Here is an 18,814-nt window from a genome sequence, read left to right as displayed (position 1 = left end):
TATGCATCTGCGAGTGTCTTACATTTATTTTTAGAACAATAATATACAGAAAAAAAAAATCTTAAGGAAAAATTTAATGATAGACACATAAATTCATGGTTCATCATTTCACTTTTGTGGGCTCCATCACTTTATGTGTCTATCCCTGAACTTTTCTTTGAGATTTTTTCCCTCTACCTATCATTTTTCTTATTTTTATCACCTGTTTTGCTTCCTTGATAATTTTAATCAATGGTCGGCATTCAGTTCTTCAAAGCTGCTACACTTACTTTTCCTTGAAGTGGTTGGTGCACACAAAAGTTCAGTTTACTTGTTTCTGTGTTTCACTAGGTTTCAGAGACTTTCATGCTTTTATGATTTGAGATACTTTCTTTGTTTCTCTCAGACATTTTCTTGTAGCTTGATTTCTTTTTTCACAAGTTGATCATTCATGCACCCATAGACATGTGCTCATATCAAGGTTCAAAATTCCATTCGAAATGGAGTTTAATGGTCTACTTCAACGAGATGGTTTCGGTGCTATCTCGGCTGATGCATGGTGCTAGCTAGTAGCAAATTAGAGGTAGTGGAGGAAGGAGCTATTTTATGGCTTCTTTCTCGATCAACTGATGTTCGAGGAATGCTACACTTTGTGAAAGAAAATATGTGTTTTGTCTATCTAAACCTATGGTGTACTAATAGGCTTGCTAAACAAGATGTTTTAAATTTATTAAAATAGTTAATAATTTTTTTAAAAAAAGTAAAAATGATACGATGGTAGTAAAAAATAATTACGCTCACTCTAGGTAAAAAAAATGATATGATTAATTCTATGAAGTGGGTTGTGTTTGGCCAATGTATCATACTCGATTGTTAGACTGGATCGTCGTCTAGACATGCTTTAAAATCTTGTCATAATGTAGTTGATATATGTATAGTATTTGTTTTAATAGATTTTGGGATTAAATATACTGGGTAAAATATTTTCTGTGATTTATCTATATCTTATTGTGGGAGGTTTGAGATTTTTTTTTTTTCACCTACAAAACCTTGTCATAGTTAGCTTGGCCCCCGGTTCACGTACGTGTGGCTTGTATGCATGAAGACAGGTCATTTCAGATGATTCATTTTTTTGTCCACCCACTGGGCACTATCCCCTTGTCGTATATCTCAAGAAATTTAGTCATATTGTGTTATATTATAAGAATTATAGACATGTTTATATATATATATATATATATATATAGCTTGAAGGCAAGGTCATCGATTAACAGTAAGCTATAGTTTATAGGTCGAGACCGGATTTAGTTCGAACTAATTGACTGTAGCCTGGTGTTTAGAGTTCATCATTGCATAAACTATATTCATCATCAATCATTGACCCATATATGGAAAAGAAATCTTCTGTGCCATCAGTCGTGGAGAAAATCTAACCAAGTATTCTCACCCTTTTGAGGAAACTAGGGCATGCCCATTAGATTATCAAACTCAGTCGTAAGCTTTGTAGCAGACAGAACGCTTCACCAATGGAAATATTGTATTTATTTTCCTTCGTAGTAGTCCTCTCCCACTCTCCTTTTCACTTTATTTTATTTAGGATGCCCTCTCAAAACTGTTTAGTAGTTTCTCACCGTCAATCATTATTTCAAAAATTAATAGTCATTCATTATTTAATTCTTTTGTATTGACCTTATGACGAATTAACGGGATGTTAGGATGAGCTTAATCATTTTTTGCCAACTTTATTTTATCTAGGAGGGTAGATAATAGAGAGACCTTACCCTCCAATGATTCACCATTAGCACAAAGAGTGTAAGTCCTATTGGTGTGTGACCACTCACTTAATTGCAGGAAAAGATATACTTGCTATCTACATTAAGCTTGAAAGAGAATGTGTGCTCAGCATTGTCCTTGCCAGTACTGTTCTCTAAATGCTGTTTTAATGCTCTTACAGAACCTCAACAGAGCACTTTAAGGGAAGAAAGAGCATGTCCTTGTGTTTCTTCAATGCAGAAATAAGTGTCTCATTGTTTCACAGGTTCAAATTTTTTGCTCTTTCAGCTAGGTTGATTGGTGAAGTGCATTAAAGATTTAGGTCCTCCCCTCTCTTCTCTCTCCCATGGACCTCACTGAGGGTAACTGTTCACCAACAATTGTGAGTTGGGAAGCTGGCACTGTCAGCTTTCAGTGCCTCTGAGCACTCAACAACCTTCCAAGTTGGGAGGGTGATAAGTGATAACCAACTACACTGGTTTCCTCTTGCTGAGGACATGGAACCACTATGGCCTGGCTTTGGCTGTTCCACACTGTGGCACCAGAGCTCACAAAAGTAGTGTTTTTTTTTTTTACTTATTACTTTGAAAGACTTCTATTTGTTCAATCTTTAGCAGTCCGTTCGAGATGATGAGTTAGATTCATGGCACATGACAAGTAGATGAAAATATCCATTCTCCATCTAAGTTTCAACAAGGAAGAAGAGATACAGTTCCACTAAAACCTTTAGTATCATAATCAGGCTCTTAGTTGTAATCTTTGTCAACTGGTTTGCTCCAACCTTATCCCTGTAAACCTCTTCTTCTTCTTCTACCACCGCCCTCTAGGGTTTTACTTGTGCATTTAATACTCCTACCCTACCTTCTATGTTGCTCCAACACCTAGGAAATCAATGAAGGGCATCATTATTCTCTTCCTCCCATGTTGTGGTTCACCATGAGGCAAAGCATTGCTGACTTGGTGGGCCACTGGTTGATTGGCTGAAGCCTCAGGAGATGGCTGGTCAAAACCAAGGACCAACACCATTGGAGGGCCGCTGGGGAGAAAACTATCATCAGATTCACCAAACTTGTTGAAGAACCTCTTCCTTGCAGTGGAGGCCTTTTCATCGAACCCTTCGTAAGAGTGTGAGAGTTGATCAGTTACAACTGCAAAGTAAACATGTGATGGAAGCCAAGAGACATACCGCTGGTCATGGAATAGATAGGGACAGTGCTGCTGGTGAAGGAACTGAGAGAGAGGTCTGTGCTAGTGGAGGCTGACTCATCTCTGGTGCTGGTGATGGCAGAGTCGGCACTGCATGCGTTGGTGTTGTTCCTGGTCCTGACACCTTTGCTACTGGGGAGAAGGGCGTGAGAGAGGAGGGGAGAGGGAGAAGAAGAAGCCAGAAATGGCTTTCTTCTCCTATAAGCATTGCTCTGCTCCCTCTGCTTCCTGGCCATGATGACATGCCAATGGTTCTTGACAGCATTGTCTGTCCTCCCCGGGAAGAGCCTGGCAATCAATGCCCATTTGTTGCCATACATCCTGTGGGCAGCCAAAAGCCTCTCCTCTTCCTCCTCGCTGAATGTCTTCCTGTTGATCCTTGGATCGAGCTGGTTGAACCATCTCAGCCTGCAACTCTTCCCTGCCATAAAAACAAGATGATCACACACACACACACACAAAAAAATCACTTTTTTTTGTTTCAATTTTTTGCTTGTGTTTGAACTGAAAAGCATGCAACTACCTGATCTTCCTTCTAGTTTCTCAGCAATCAAGTTCCAGTTCTGGGGACCATGCTTGGAGACAAGCTCTCTGAGCTTAGCATCCTCAGCTGGCCTCCAGTGCCCCCTAACACATAGCTTCGGCTGCCGATTCTTCTGCTCACTTTGATGGCTATCACTACCATCACCAACTTCTTCTTCATCCTCAGTGCCCTCATGGCCCCTTGTTCTCTCCCAGCCTTCTCTCCCTCCAGAGAAGAGCCCCATGTCATCTCTTGCAGCCATTCTAAGACCTGTTCCACAATGAGCCCCAAAATGACCAGCTGAGGGCTGCAAGGATGCTATCGAGAAGCAAACAAGATCAAGGAGCTTTAAAACTTTGTAAATGTGAATGTAAGAGAGAGAAAAAAAAAAGGAGGTCAAGAAGAAATCTTCTCCCTCCCTCTTTCTCTGTCTAGGTGGAGACAAATGGTTATGGCAAGCACAGGGTTCAATGGAGAACCACTCGTGTGGGTATTGGAGTTGGAGTCTCTCCTCTTCCCTACACACACTTTTATAGATGATACCTGCCTCTGTCTCTCTAACACTTAACAGAGCCATCAGAATTTTTTTTTGTCTTCTTCCGTCCCCCACCATTCTTGCTGTTCCTGAGCAAAGAAAAAAAAGTTGCCAAACGAGGGGAAATACAAAGTTACAGTGACCATTTACCCTCTTCTTTTTGCTGCCATTTTGTGCACAGTAGGTGGTTGGTGTACCATAGTTTTAGTGGAATAGGACTGCTCTTCTTTCGCCCATGTCCGAATCAGACTCCCATGCTTGTGCATTCTCTGCTCCTGTTGTTTCAGAATACATTGATGAACTTCACAGGCAAAGTTTTAATTTTTTTTTTTTTTGAAAAAAAAAATAAATCAAAAGATTCAACTCTGACTCATTAGCTAAATGCCCTTGAACAAACCTGCAAAACTAGGAATTTTTTACATGCATGTGAACTGCCCAACTATTGGCTAAAGGTACTCATATGCCTCTTTTTTCTAACCAATCTGTTTGGTGGTCATATTCAATGTTTATATCTGATTCCTGTTAGTTCAATATTCTGTAGTCTCTCGCCATCAAGGCATCATTCTACCTGCTAAATTGCTTTCGCCAACTAGTTCACAAACAGTCCTGCTTAGATTATTCACTCAAATAAAGTATATTATGTTTTATATATTTCCTGATGTTGTTTAAGCTCAATGTTTTTTTAATCACACTATAGCTGACAACCAAAGACTAGTGCCTGCATTTCATTAGTTTTTGTGGAATGGATCGGCCTACTTCTGCTTTTCTTCTCCACTCCAGATGTTTGTAAACTTGTGTGAAAGAATATATTTCATGTGTAGAGTGGACCCAATCAAACTATAAACATTGTTTTTTTTCCTTTTCCTAGTCAATATTGACTGCTTAACTCAATCACCTTTTTTCCTTTGGATACTACGTTCTCTTGTGTCACTTTGCCCTTCCATTTTGCTAAAAGACAAGTTACTTAACACATGCTCAGGCTTAAAGAAAAAGCTAACCTAGTCATTCCCTCATTTTAATACTGAAATTAAGCATGATCAGTTTTCTTTTTGCCGCACTGTAGTTGAAGGAGAAGAATTATGATGATGCTCAAGGAAGGAATCATTGGACTTGCAAAGAAAAGAAATGACAAGGTTGCCCAATCCTTTTGGAATCGTTCTTGCTCTCAAAGAATGAACAACAGGAAAGATTGTGATCTTTGGATACTTGGTTTTTTGTGATGCTCTGGGGGGGTCTGTTTTCCTCATGCCTTGTTCTTTTGCTCAACAGGAAGAACAGTAAACAGGGGCTCTCTCAAGGATCCATCACTAGTTGACATGGTGATGGAGGTTTCAGGTTCATGCACTTGCTCCCCTAATTGCAGGTTTGTGCTTGTCCTTTTGCATGTTGCACATTCAATCAATTGTCTTCTTTCTTTTTGCAATGAGGGATAAGGAAAGATTGAGTTTTGTCGTAGCCCCCCTCTGGTATCTCTTTTTCTCCAAACGCCCCCCAAACTCCTCCTAGAGCAAAGTTTTCTAGCGATCCCTTTGTCCCCTTATCCCTCCCTCCCACCATTGAGACCTGTGATATGACAAACACATAGCATCATTCGCGTTAGATAAAGAGTGTCAAAGATGATAACTCACTCGTCCCGAGGGTATTTAGAATAATCATGAGGTAAGAAGTGATGCTCTTAAGAAATTTTTTTTGCTTGATTTTGTTGGTTGATAGAAGCATATAATGGATAACATTCCGATTTATTTTTTTTAAAGTTGGTATTAAGTATTCAATTTACGTTGATTAATTTTAAAGGTAATCTGTTCGGTCCTATGATCATGATAAATTGAAAAACGGATGACCTATCAGCTCAATATTTTTAGGTCAATCGTCTATTAAAAAAAATTATTCATTAATTCGATGAAATTAAGATTCAATCCTATCCATGAAAAAAATAAGAAAATTTTCTATCACTATACCGTTGCCTAGGAGCAATAACATTCCTATTTGGATTCCTTGATCTTGTTGGACCATATTAATCATAGAATTTGTTATATTTTCTTCTAAATCCAAGAAAGAGAAGAGAAAAAATATTATTCGATAGAAAAAGTGATGTAAGGGACAAGAGACATATCTATCATGCTACTATTCTGTTAAATAAATTAATTAAATAATTTTATAATTATATGGAGACTAATTCAATATGATTTGATCAAACTCAATTTAAAGACTAATTTTTGGTGAATTAGTTGACTTGATATTAATTTAGTACACTGTCGAAGTGTTATTGTTTTAAAGTTGTGGGCCTATGTGCAAATAACTATATTCTTTTTATATATATATATATTCAAAACAAGACAAAAATTAAGGGGGGCAAGTTGAGAGATGGAAATGACATGAATGGATTCGGTGAATTTTGTTGATGAAAAGATCATTAAGTCGAACCTATCCGAAGATCCCTTCGGTATTGTTGTTCATTGTCGTCATCTCTTTTGCGTGGAAAAGCATCAAATTCTTTGTGCGAGGCTAGAAATGTGCTAAAAAGATCATATTTCATTGCGAATGATAATAATCATTTAAAAAGGCAATCTACTTACCTATTCCTTGAACTTAAGAGTCACAATTTATGGTGAATTTTTCTCGCTGCCTATCTATATTTATATTTACATGTGAAACATGTCGAGTGAAGAATGCAAAGTTCCGAGATTCCTAACTCCCGAGACCTCTATGGCCGCAAACAAAGTTAGGAGCTAAAATATTATTTTTGTACACAACACACCGAACGAAGTCTAGGAATGTTGTCGTCTCATCTTTTATTAGCTTGGCAATAGGCACCTATCCATCTTGTTGAATAACTACTAGATTATCAATCGAAGAAATATCTATGTTAATATTTGGATTTAATAGTAAAGCATGCCCTATCCCTCTTAGGGTTAGGCCGTCCGCGACCGTGATGGATGCATAAAGTGCACTCATTCGATTGCTATTATTATTAATTATTAGTCTTCTTAATCTTGTTTGTTTGTAACACTTGATTGGATGGAGAGCTAAATGTCGGATTAGTAAAGTAGTTGAAGAATTAAGCACATGTGATTAGGAGTTTGTCCACTAATTGCCGACTTAATTTATTTGTTTATCACATGCTTCAAGTAATTGTTTCGGTTTTGGAATTGTGGTGTGCATGTGAGCGTCGGTGGTGAGGTTGGTGGGTGTCTAATTGACTCGCTTAGCCTTTTTGATGATAACAAATTTTTAGGAAATAGAAAAAGATGTATAAAATTTTCATCAATGTGGAATTCTAATCATGCCACATTGAATCTGATGTACGAAATCTCACTTAAGAAGCTATTTTCATAATTCAAATCTCTAACTTCAAGATCATATAGTAATAATTTTTTACTAGTTCGATTAGCTCCCCTTCTTTTATGGAATAGAAAAAGATTGAACCTTCTTTTTTTCCAATTTAATTTTATAAATTAGTGCCATTTTTTTTTACAATCCTTATTGTTGAAGAGCAAAGCAGGGGTTGAAATGTAGGGTAGTTATAGAGTAATTATACTTTAATTGCTCAACAAATATACAATTGGCCTATTAGCTCAATAGTTTTTATAACAAAATAATTAAATAAATATATATAAATGACTATTTTAATTATTTTTTTAGCGAAAGGACCCATTTTTTTTTCGATATTCCATACCACTCTAGGGGAAGGGGATCAGTTTACAATAAAGAAAAGAATTGGCAATTTTACAAAATGGTATTAAAAGGAACGTTGAATGCCTTTTTTTTCACACTCTAGCTGTTTGAGGGTTATTCAACAGAGACTCGAATAGAAGTTCGATGTCGATTTGAATAGATCAACGTCTTCGATGACCTTTCCCAATTTACCATGCAAAAGTGCTTCTTCTTTATAGTTTGTTCTGGAGCCCCAGACGTGAACAGCGAGCCATCGGCATTTTGAAGACTCTGGCCTCAAATATTCATTGAACCAATCGATAACTTCGCTCTTTTTGACACTCTTCAGTTCTTCAGCTTCCAATTTCAATATGTCAAACAGATACCTAAGAAGGACAATTTGAATATTGTTAGTGACAAAACAATCTTGCTGAAATATTTCAGAATTATACGACTCATTATCATCCAGTTATCTTTAACCAAATTAGCTGCATGAATCTTTTCCATCTATCGAGCATATGAAGTCGTTAAAATGTTGCTAGACGACGAAGAAGAGCACAAAATGAAGGAAGTTATCAGAAAACCTTTTGTCCACAATTTGATCCCAATAATTTCCCGTCTCGTATGAAAGTGATGGATCCTTCTCCAGCTTTTCTGCTATAAGTCCACTTCTATGGCTCTCAAAAGATTCGTCGTCAAGAGATTCCTATAGCAAAGCAATCAATATATGGTCATACATTGTTAGCATTTATATTAGGCTTAGAATCCAGTCTTATTTAAGAAACTCAGCGAGAGAAAATCAGGTATTGGAATACCAGTAAATCTCGCAGACCGTTGATGAAGTTGTCTATCCTGCCGTGCAAGTGTATCGGACTATATTCTGAGGATTGAACGCGAAAGCAATATCCCAAAACACGGTAGGTCATCCTTGGGCTACATTCAACGACATAACCGAGCTGCTCCTTTGTCCTGTGACCAGCACACAACAACTTTCCATTAACTCAAATCTCTACGCGACAAACTTTAAAGCATGGCATGCAAATTCATAGGCATTCAAGTAGTCAAGTGAATACATCGAGTTTTAGCATGGTGAAGTTTCCGTGCAACGGACATTACCTAAGCTGATTGAAGCACGGTTCTTCTATAATGTTGCTGAAAAGATCCGTGATGGCTCTTAATCTAGTGGCTTCGATCCCCACATCTTGTTCAATTTGAAAATAAAGCTGCCGACTCAAATCAAATACATGTAAGCAGAATAATACAGAAGGAGTTCAAGAAAATGAAGTAAAATTTCGAAAGGCGACTGCAACTGCACATAGCAGCAAGCCTTAATCGCGGTTTTATGAATCCAACTAATGGAGGATTCGATCTGCAAGTGAAATAAAATGGAAGTACAAAATACCTCGGCCACAGAGTTCACTTCTTGGGCATTCTTTACAAGAACACTTCTGATCAGATTGCTAGTAGATGGAAGGCAGATAACACTCTCTTTATGTCGTAACTCTGCAGGTATAGGTTCTACGGAGAAGGTATCGGTAAAGATATTTGATATTTCAATTGCCTCCTTTTCAGATAAATTTCCATGGCAGAGGCCCTCGATATATAACTGAAAGGATTTATTAGTCTTAGTTGTAAGAACTATTAGATAGTAAATTGAAATTTTTTCAATCACTCAGACTGCAGATTAATAAGAGAAAAAAATCGACAGTAAGCTTCATACTACCGATTTGGTTACCTGAGATAGAAGTCTTGGAATAAACTCAATTAAGTCGGAAAGCGTAAGATGCAAGAGGCAGGAAAGTTTGTCCTCCACGCCCCAGAATTTACGACGCAATAATTGTATCCTCAGGTAGGAAGAATGGCTCAAAGGTTTCATATTGTAGTTTCTGAATTTTCTCTCCATGTCCTCCTTAATAACCTAAATAGTTCAAGAAAAAAGGAGGAAAAAAAACTCTTACTATCCAAAAAACAGAAAGTAGAACTAAAAAAGAATCAACATTAGAACCCATCTAAAATTTAATCGAAACTTTGATGAAGTAATCATAGAAGCATCAAAATATTGGCCCCTTTATCAGCTAAAAGAAAAAAAATAAAAAAAAAAGTTGAGTGTTGAGACTCATTGCTAGAGTTGGTTCCAATCATAAACCAAAACTTTGATACGGTCATAATTTTAAATCATGCATTGAAATAAACAGCTCCATACACAAGTTCTGCAAGGTTCAACACATAACTCTATTGCTTCTTTTTTTTTACTTTTAGCACCACAGACAACAATATGAGGCGCACAACAGAAGAATGTAGTACTCACCCCTAGTTGCTCTTCTATCTACATTTATAATTGCTCAAAAATTTCAGAACAAATGGCATACCTTAAATCGATCATTTTTTGGCATAAATGTTTTGGACAAGTTCAATATCTTTGATAGCAAGATCGGTAGTTTGTCACTGAAACCAGACAACTTCAACTCGAGCTTATCACCAACAAATGACAAAGAAGTTTCCAGTTTAGCCACTCCAGCCTACACAGTTAAAATTAGGATGATCACCAAAGAACAGTACCCAAAATTCTACACAAAAGGTCAATCTTTCTATACATTGAAACCATAAAGCAATTAAGAGAGTAAAACAGGGAATCAGGCAGAAAAATAAACAGATAAAGACCCTGTATGAGGTAAATATTGACAGAAGAATATTCACAAATTTAAGTGAATCATATGACAAGGTTACTAACTAAAAGGGAAAAAAAACAAATTTAATACATTTTATATTGATGAAAACATATTTAAAATTAGAGTTTCCATCTTTGCCCTAGGATATAAATACATGACACAATATTGATTAAATGGTTAATGAAATAACAAAATCACAAATTAAAGAATAAAACAAATAATTGAACAACTTAAAATCTTTCTTTGACTTTGAAGTATACCTGATATATGATTTCATTTAGCTCATCTTTGAGAAGATTTATGAAAAGCTCTGTCAACACACAATTTTTGATACTGCTATATCCATCCTTTACTGTGATCAAAAAGTACACATTTGCACGGGGGACATTAAACGTCGTGTCCATCTTATACCAGAGTTTCATTAGCGGATTGTCAATAATGCACTGAGGGCAACTAATATTTGATAGGTTTTTTGATATATTAGCATTTCGAAGTGAAAAGTCAGAAGGGATGAAGTCATTCCTCGAAGGCAAATGCAAAGATGATGCAATTTCAGGAGGATTTCCCCAAAGCTTGAGAAGAGATGGTGAAATGTCTTCTTCAATGTATTGGGACCCAAACCATGGCTCGTATTGGATGGCTGAAATAATGAAAGAATGTAGTTTCAATTTATAAATTTCATTGAAAATACATATGAACTCAGAGAAGATTAATGAATTGTATGTCACATCAAAATTTTGTTTAACAAATTGACATGAAAATTAGGTAAGACAATTGTAATTTGCACAAAAATTCAAAGAGTATCACTTTATGGTGAATGACTCTAGATTGTAATTGAAAATTCAATCCAACAGTTAGTAATAATAGTTCAGTCAAGAACTCAATGGAATAATTTGTTGCTCCATTGCATCAATGAACCATATTTGGGATTAACTTTGCTAGATACAATAGCAAGACAAACTTTGAGGCATACAAACTCTCCGTAAAATCGTAAACTAACAAATTGCAATCTTTAGAAACTTAGAAACTGTATTCAGCCAACATCTAAAAGGTAAAGCAAGTGAAAGAAGCAAGCATAACTACCTTGCGACTGTTTATCAAATGATTTTGAGAGTACGACAACTCTCATATTTTCTGGTGAGAAAAGACTCAAAATGTTCTGCACCAACTCAGGATCCCATTGCTCAAAAGCATATTCTCCAGAAATAATATGCTCTTTTGAATAAAAAAAGAAATTTTCTGCAGAAGAAAGATCAAAACATCAAAACCTGTCCAGTAACAAAAGGTCATAGCAAAAATCATGGTATACATTCACGGAAGCACATTAACAAACGAGTAAGATGTAATTTACTGGAATAGCTAATCCATGTTTCTCCAGAATAAATATAGTTAAAACTGAAAATATATGAAAAGGTTAATGTTCATTTACCTGCAAGATTTACTGCATAATCATCCTGAGGTTGCTCCTCAGCGAATCTAAAATCCATATTTCCTATATCCTGAAGTTCTTTAAAAACCCATTCTTGAGGGGAAGTTTGGCGCAACAACTTAATATACTGATATACAAACCCAATTACCTCATCAAACTGCAGAAGCATTACAGAGAAAGTTAAGCGATCCACCTTACATGTTAGTTTGTGGAAGGAGTAAATATCAGTAATGTTGTTCAAAAAGTACAGAGCAAAGATCGTTCCTAGAAAATGGAAAAACTGAAGCCTTTATATAATGGAAACTATAACATTAACAAATAGAAACTATCTCCTTAATAAGGTTTAATTTTTATTTTGCTCGAAGAAGTACAAAGAGTGAAGGGGAGCCTTGGGGCGAAAAGTTGTCGGTGTGTGACCTAAAGGTCACGGTTTGAGTCTTAGAAATAACCTCTTGTAAAGCAAGGTAAGGTTGCGCACAATAAACCCTTCCTTATGACCCCGCATTGGCGGGAGCTTTGTGCACCGGCCTACCCTTTTAAGTACAAAGAGTCTTACAAAATAGTGGAACAATTAAAATTTAATGAAATAAAGACTAAAAAGAAAAAAAATAAAACAAAAATCCACCTCATCCACAATTTGATCAATCATAAGGAAAAGAATACTAAATTCAACGGAAAAAGGTTCGTACTTTAGCAGAACATACAGAAACTAAGTTTATTCTATGAGCGTAATGCAAATACTAAAATGTAAAATATTGTGCTAAATAATAGACAGATATCATCATCTTTTATCATCGTGAATTTTGCATAATATGGAATGACTCACAGACAAAAAAGCTAAGACTGAAGACGGTGCTCAGACATGATAAAAGATAAATTTGAACTGATTGATATATTCAAAATATAGCCTATAGAATTTGAAACGGAAAGCTATTTTAATTTTTGAAGTTGTATCAGTAATGATATCAATAAAGGTCTATGAAATCACAGTGCATATAAGATTTATGATCTTTGTAATCCAACAATCACTTCATTAAATCCATTGGAAACTCAATGACAATACGCTATATGCATTGCTTTATATAATTATGCATACCTTCTCTAGACCTGAATCAGTGAGGTAGATGGACATGACAAAAATGTAAGCAATGGAGGACCTGCTCATTCCTTCTTCACCAACACCAGCTGATAATGCACTTGCCAATCCTTTAGATTTCAGCAAATAGAGCAAGCTTCCCCTCCCCTCTGAATAATTTTCTCATTTGTCAGAAGCAAGCTCCAATTATTGAGCACAAAAGTATCGTCAATGGAAAAAAAAAAGTAACAATATTTTAAGAATTTAACAAACCACTAGATACGAAATGATGAATTGATAGACATTTTAAAATTGGACTGAAAGAGAATAATGAAAGAAAGCCATGGGGTATAATACAGTTCAAGGAACTACAGATCCATTAACTCATGATTTGACCAATACTAGATAAAAGTGAATAGGACCTTATAACTATACAAGTGAAATAATAAAATTAGAAAAAGAAATAAAACTATCTGATCATAACTTGAATGGAACCTGGTATAGTTTGTCATACACTGTTTGATGGAAGGAAATAATCTTTATATTTCAATGAACACATATTGTGATAGCATAGGTCGACAATAAGTTCATCTTTGTCAAGTAAAATAACAACTACTAAAATTGAATTTTAGGCATAAATAATTTTAGTATGAAAGTACTAACCATGGCCCAACAAATGTGCTAAATAGTCTTCTGGTTTCTTCAGATATTCATTGTGAAGACAAGGAAGTGTCCAAGCCAACTCCAGAACATGTACATCCTTAACTGCCTCTAATCTATACAGCTTCCCCACTTTCCAAATTGGCACATCTGTGTTATAGTTTGTCTTTAATGAAGGGCCTGCTTTCACATTACTGAAGAGCTCTATTACCCAATTCTCTAACACATCTAAGGGATCTGCAATATGATGGGGTGAACCCATAAATGAAAAGGTGAGAAAGTTTACTTCTCAGTCCAACAGCAGCAACTGTTATTGGTAACTGATGGACAATTTATATTGAATACCATGCATAATTCATCCAGCTCCTCACCTCCTCCTATTACAACTAGTTTCATGATTCCTGCATGATAGTTTTCCATATATAGTTTTGAGATTTCTTCTTGCAAAAGGACACCATGCTCCATGGCATCCATCAAACTCTTTTTATTTCCTACAATAATAGTGACTTAGAAATAATTGATAGCTAATAAAATGGTGCAAAGAATTGAGTTAGATTTTGCATAGTGTACCCCAATAGAATCTGTTGAAAAGGTGACCTGGTGTAGATGCATGGCAATGAAGTTGTTGCAAACGTGCATTATCACTTTGTAGTACTTGGTTAAACTCTACAAAACAATAATTTTCTCATAGCACAACATAAAGAGAAGAATTTATAAATCAATAACCTCAGGATATTAAGTAATACTATATAAACTATTAGTAGTGAAATTAAAGTTAATATTAAGAAACCTGAATCAACAGCCAAGATTTCTCGTTCCATTGCCTCAATCTTCATCAATGGAGATATAAAAAACTGGCTAAATCTACAAGAGGCATTAAGAAAATGCACCATACCTATATAAGTTCGAGAGACAAAAAGGTATTGACTCCATGATACACAAAGCTAATCGTTATTACCTTTTCAAGGCGCCCTTCAAGTACTCACGACTAATTTCAAAGTGATAACAAGTGTATTCGGTTTCGGTGTAAGCATTTGTTGAGCCCCCATGCTTGGACACATAACTATCATACTAAGAAATACCACAATAGACAACAGGTCAATGGCTTATAAGCCATAATAATGTACCATAATTTATAGTTAAATAGTGTAAGGGAAAAGTAAATTATCTAAGCTAAAAAAAAATTACACACCATTTACTGATGATAATTGCAGTTGATTCTTATAACGATAAGAACAATAATTCTCAAAACCAAACAAAATAGCCAAAACATTCACTACATAGACAAAATCATCATTCTTCTAATAATATCAGTGTAGAGCAAAAACAAGTTTGGGAAGCAACCACAATAAATCCTATCCTAACTATTATTTGGCTTCCATAGAACCTATATATTAAAAATTGATTGATGCAGACCTACCAAAGGAAATGTCGGAAACCAAAGCAACAGTTTGAAATAATTATTTAGTTATATTTAAAAAAAATGAATAGACATATTCCCTGAATTCTATTAAAAGTATATGGGAATTCCTAATTGTCAAGGTGTCGCTGACAAAATCAAAAAGTGGGATTCAAGCTCTTGCTTCCCTCTACAGTCTGTTATTTACTTCTGAATTCATAACAAGGGCTTTTAGCAAGACAAAATCAATAACTGGAATTCAAACTCTGGCTGCCGTTTACAATCTCTTTGTTATCTACATCTGAATTCATAACAAGGGATTTTAGCCAGACTACCTATAACATTGGAGAATGTTATGTTGGTAATTTAGGTTTAGGGTTTTAGATTAGGTCATCTATACCCATATAATTACCTTTCTGATGCAATAGATTAACTTCTTTATCTATGTTTAGGTCACAAGAGCTTTTCTGATTAATGTAAAAAAACATGATATCTTATTTATGCTTAACATGAGGGGGGAGTGTCATAGATAATTTGTGTTATATATATATATATATATATATATAGATGTTTTATGCATTTAATCCTGGTATTTTGGGTTTAGGGAATCATCCAACATCGATTAGTCTTTTCGCTTAATTTTAGGTAAAAGGGTTTTATCGTACTTTCTGTTATGACAAATCACTTATATTGTTGTATTTTAATTGTAAGGTCATGTAATTGACAAGTGATCTATATTTAGTTGGTTTAAAAATCCAACAGACACTACTTTCTCTGTCCCCAAGTTTAATTCGGTAAGTAAATATAAAGATGTTTAGACTATAATTGTTTGGCGCAAAGGTCCCATGGATATTGTTGGTCTTCCAACCTTCAACCTGGGCTTAGGAGAGTATAAAACGGCATCAGATTTTCTCATCTATTTGTCTCTTCTGTGCACCTTACAGCTTTCCCTTCTAATATAGAATTCAGCAACTAGAATTTGTTACATATATGCATTTATGCCCCAATTTGGAAACATGAATCATGTGCACGAGAGAGAAAATTTAAGGTTCATAGTAATGTGAGATGTCCAGACCTCATTTTCATCTGGAAATTCTTTGCTCCCCATGAAAAGCATATGCTCTGCAAATCAAGCATCATCATCATTGTTCCAATAATTTATATTGATAAAAAAACTTAAACATTGGATCTCACATTCAATTTCAGAATAAATAACCATCCTAGTGGATTACAGCCTTAGCATTGAACCAAGAGAGACTAAAAACAGCCACAAAAGCATGAACCTCTAGAAAAGTGTATCATTGATGGGAAACAAGGTAAGATTCACACTAATTAGATCTATTTTCATCGAAGACATATTTCCTTAGATTCCTAGAGGGTTCCTTTCATAAAGGATCTTCCACTTAGTTAAATTGTAATTGTTATGGTTAAGAAACCTAGCATGATTATAAAGTACTATATTAGCTAGGTAGCATAGTATTATTTCACTTTAACAAAATAAGAATAAACAAAATTATGTGCACAATATATCAGATCAACAAATACTCTTAAAAATCAATAGCAATAAACATGTAACTCAGATGACAATTATCAAGAGATCAAGATGAAAAAATAACACAAAAAAAGTGTGAAAAAACAGAAAAAAACTGTCAGGCAAATCTGGAGCCAAGCCCGAATAACAGTCTTAGCTACGCACCAGTCCATTATAGTTTCAAACTCCAAACTGTAAAAAAAAATGGAGCTTCTGACAGTTAAAGTTAAAAAGGTTCAATGTCTCACTAGAGCATGTTTAGGCATGTCAAATCACATACAGACATAAACCTAACTAAATACGCTACATTTCAATGCGTATATGATATAGGTACTGCCCCCTTAAAAACTAAAACCAAGTAAGCTATTTAACAATTATAATTATTTAACTTAAAATCAAGGTAAATTAAAATTTTGAAAACCATTACTTTGCAAGAGCATGCTTAGCCATGTCAAATCGCATACAGACATAAACCTAACTAAATACGCTACATTTCAATGCGTATATGATATAGGTACTGCCCCCTTAAAAACTAAAACCAAGGTAAGCTATTTAACAATTATAATTATTTAACTTAAAATCAAGGTAAAATAAAATTTTGAAAACCATTACTTTCCAAGTTGCAAACTATCATTTGTCCTCCTAATCAAAAGAGAATAGAATGAAAAGACAATACTTTTTCATACCATACCCATTTCGACAAGTGTGCCATCTTGACATGGTCATGGGAATATTGATAAGGCATAGTTTAGCATTAACTCATGGGGAATTAAAACATAAAAATAAGTACCAAATGACATTTTTAAAAACATGAAATAAGACAGCATTTCAATTTCTGTAAAATAGAAGAGGAAGAACAGCCAAACCTAAGAAATGGGCGAGTCCCTGAGCATTATATGGGTCAGAGAAGCTACCCATTCCTACACACATTGCTGCAGCAACCTAGAAATAGATAATTCATATAAGCACAATTGACGATCAACAAAATTACCAAGAGAATAATACATCCATGCAATTAAATATATTTTAAGATATTTGATGAATGTATTTTATACCTATTTTAGAAGATAGAACTAGGTCTATAGGCTGTTGTATTTAAAAGGGTTATCTATAGTCTAAGGACCAAATTTTAAGGTCATTTTCAATTTCTAAACTTGTGGTTAACTGAGTAGGTATAATAATGCAAAAAACACAACAATACAAGTTGAAAATGGTAAAGGGTGATAGTGTAATTTATGATATTGGTAAACATCATTGCTAATGTATTGTAGTATGAGTATCTCCAATTGAAACAAATAATTATCAAATAACCTAAACAAAGTTTTAATTAGATGTCAATTTTGATAATGAACCAAATTTAAAATCTCCAAATTGCACCAATGCAACGAACTGCAAAATCATATCTTTTATGCAGAATCTACGAGGGGGACCTCGTAAATTAGAAAAAAAACAGATTACAATGAGCTAATTTCAGATATTTAAGATAGCCAGACAAAATCACTAATCATAAGAGTTCAACTAACAGATTTCGTGTTGATACTAAATCCTCGTAAAAAAACAGATAAAAGCTCTCACCTTTTTGGTGTGTGAAAGTTTCCCCTTGCTCTTTATCATTGATTGGCCCTCGTCCCCTTCTCCCTCCCCGTCCTCTCCCTCATCCGACTCATCCTCCTCATCCGACTCGTACTCTTCATCATCATCAACCCCGTCGCAATCGTCATCATCATCTTCTTCATATTCATCCATGGAAGCATCCTCCTCCACGGCACCGTCATGGGGCGCATCAAGGCCTTCGGGGTAAATCTCGGGATCATGTACCAGCAGCGCGCAAAGTCCATTAGGAAGGTGAAGGATCCTATACAATCTACGGTCGGTGGGTGACTTGATGACCACATCGTCGAAGCGCTCCGCCATGTCCACCCTTCTCTCTGCCGCCCTTTGATTCTCGAGTGAGCTCTGAGCAAGAGCAATCGGAGGTTCGGTTTCCAGTTTTCTTGATTTAGGGTTTACGGCGGAAGATTGGAAATTTATACTGTCGTCCAGTGGCAGCGGTTATATAGGACGTGGACTAACAGCATTTCTACTCGAATTTTTTATTGGTTCATAAACTTACTTACATCCTTACCCGATCTCTTTATGTCTTTCTCTTGGTTAACTGGATGGGTATATTTTCTTTAAATTTTGTAGGATTTAAGATTTAAAATTTTAAAATTAAAAAAAATTTTAATCGACAATTTACCCAACAATGGATCTAAAATTTTAAATTTACTAAAAAACGTATGTTATTTTACTATTTATCAAAGGACACATCTTTTCAAATATAATTCCTATTTTACCCTTTTGACAATCTGATTTTTTCTATCGTTTTTCTTTGCTCTATT

General features: G+C 35.3%; 2 protein-coding genes across 2 annotated transcripts; both read right to left on the bottom strand.

The window, feature by feature from the left end:
- Positions 1 to 2,410: 2,410 nt before the first annotated feature.
- LOC122047831 (transcription factor CSA-like) lies at positions 2,411 to 4,025 on the bottom strand. Its single transcript, XM_042609333.1, has 3 exons — positions 3,482 to 4,025; positions 2,939 to 3,379; positions 2,411 to 2,867 (listed from the first exon to the last, which is right to left on the bottom strand). Exons 1-3 carry the CDS (start codon positions 3,741 to 3,743, stop codon positions 2,617 to 2,619), a joined length of 954 nt encoding a protein of 317 aa, XP_042465267.1. The 5' UTR covers positions 3,744 to 4,025; the 3' UTR covers positions 2,411 to 2,616.
- A 3,672-nt stretch (positions 4,026 to 7,697) lies between these two features.
- Positions 7,698 to 18,454, bottom strand: LOC122047829 (nardilysin-like). The gene is made up of 19 exons (XM_042609332.1): positions 18,009 to 18,454; positions 17,300 to 17,375; positions 15,978 to 16,024; positions 14,462 to 14,574; positions 14,294 to 14,367; positions 14,074 to 14,169; positions 13,875 to 13,994; positions 13,507 to 13,740; positions 12,865 to 13,013; positions 11,769 to 11,925; positions 11,423 to 11,578; positions 10,600 to 10,979; positions 10,040 to 10,189; positions 9,406 to 9,588; positions 9,073 to 9,276; positions 8,787 to 8,893; positions 8,486 to 8,639; positions 8,255 to 8,376; positions 7,698 to 8,056 (listed from the first exon to the last, which is right to left on the bottom strand). The coding sequence occupies exons 1-19, from the start codon at positions 18,345 to 18,347 to the stop codon at positions 7,810 to 7,812; spliced, it is 3,108 nt and encodes a 1,035-aa protein (XP_042465266.1). The 5' UTR covers positions 18,348 to 18,454; the 3' UTR covers positions 7,698 to 7,809.
- Positions 18,455 to 18,814: the final 360 nt, after the last annotated feature.

This window comes from Zingiber officinale, chromosome 2B (assembly GCF_018446385.1).
Source record: "Zingiber officinale cultivar Zhangliang chromosome 2B, Zo_v1.1, whole genome shotgun sequence".
Taxonomy (NCBI): domain Eukaryota; kingdom Viridiplantae; phylum Streptophyta; class Magnoliopsida; order Zingiberales; family Zingiberaceae; genus Zingiber; species Zingiber officinale.
Note: the sequence above shows the minus strand (reverse complement) of the source record. Positions and strands in the feature narration are given on the sequence as shown.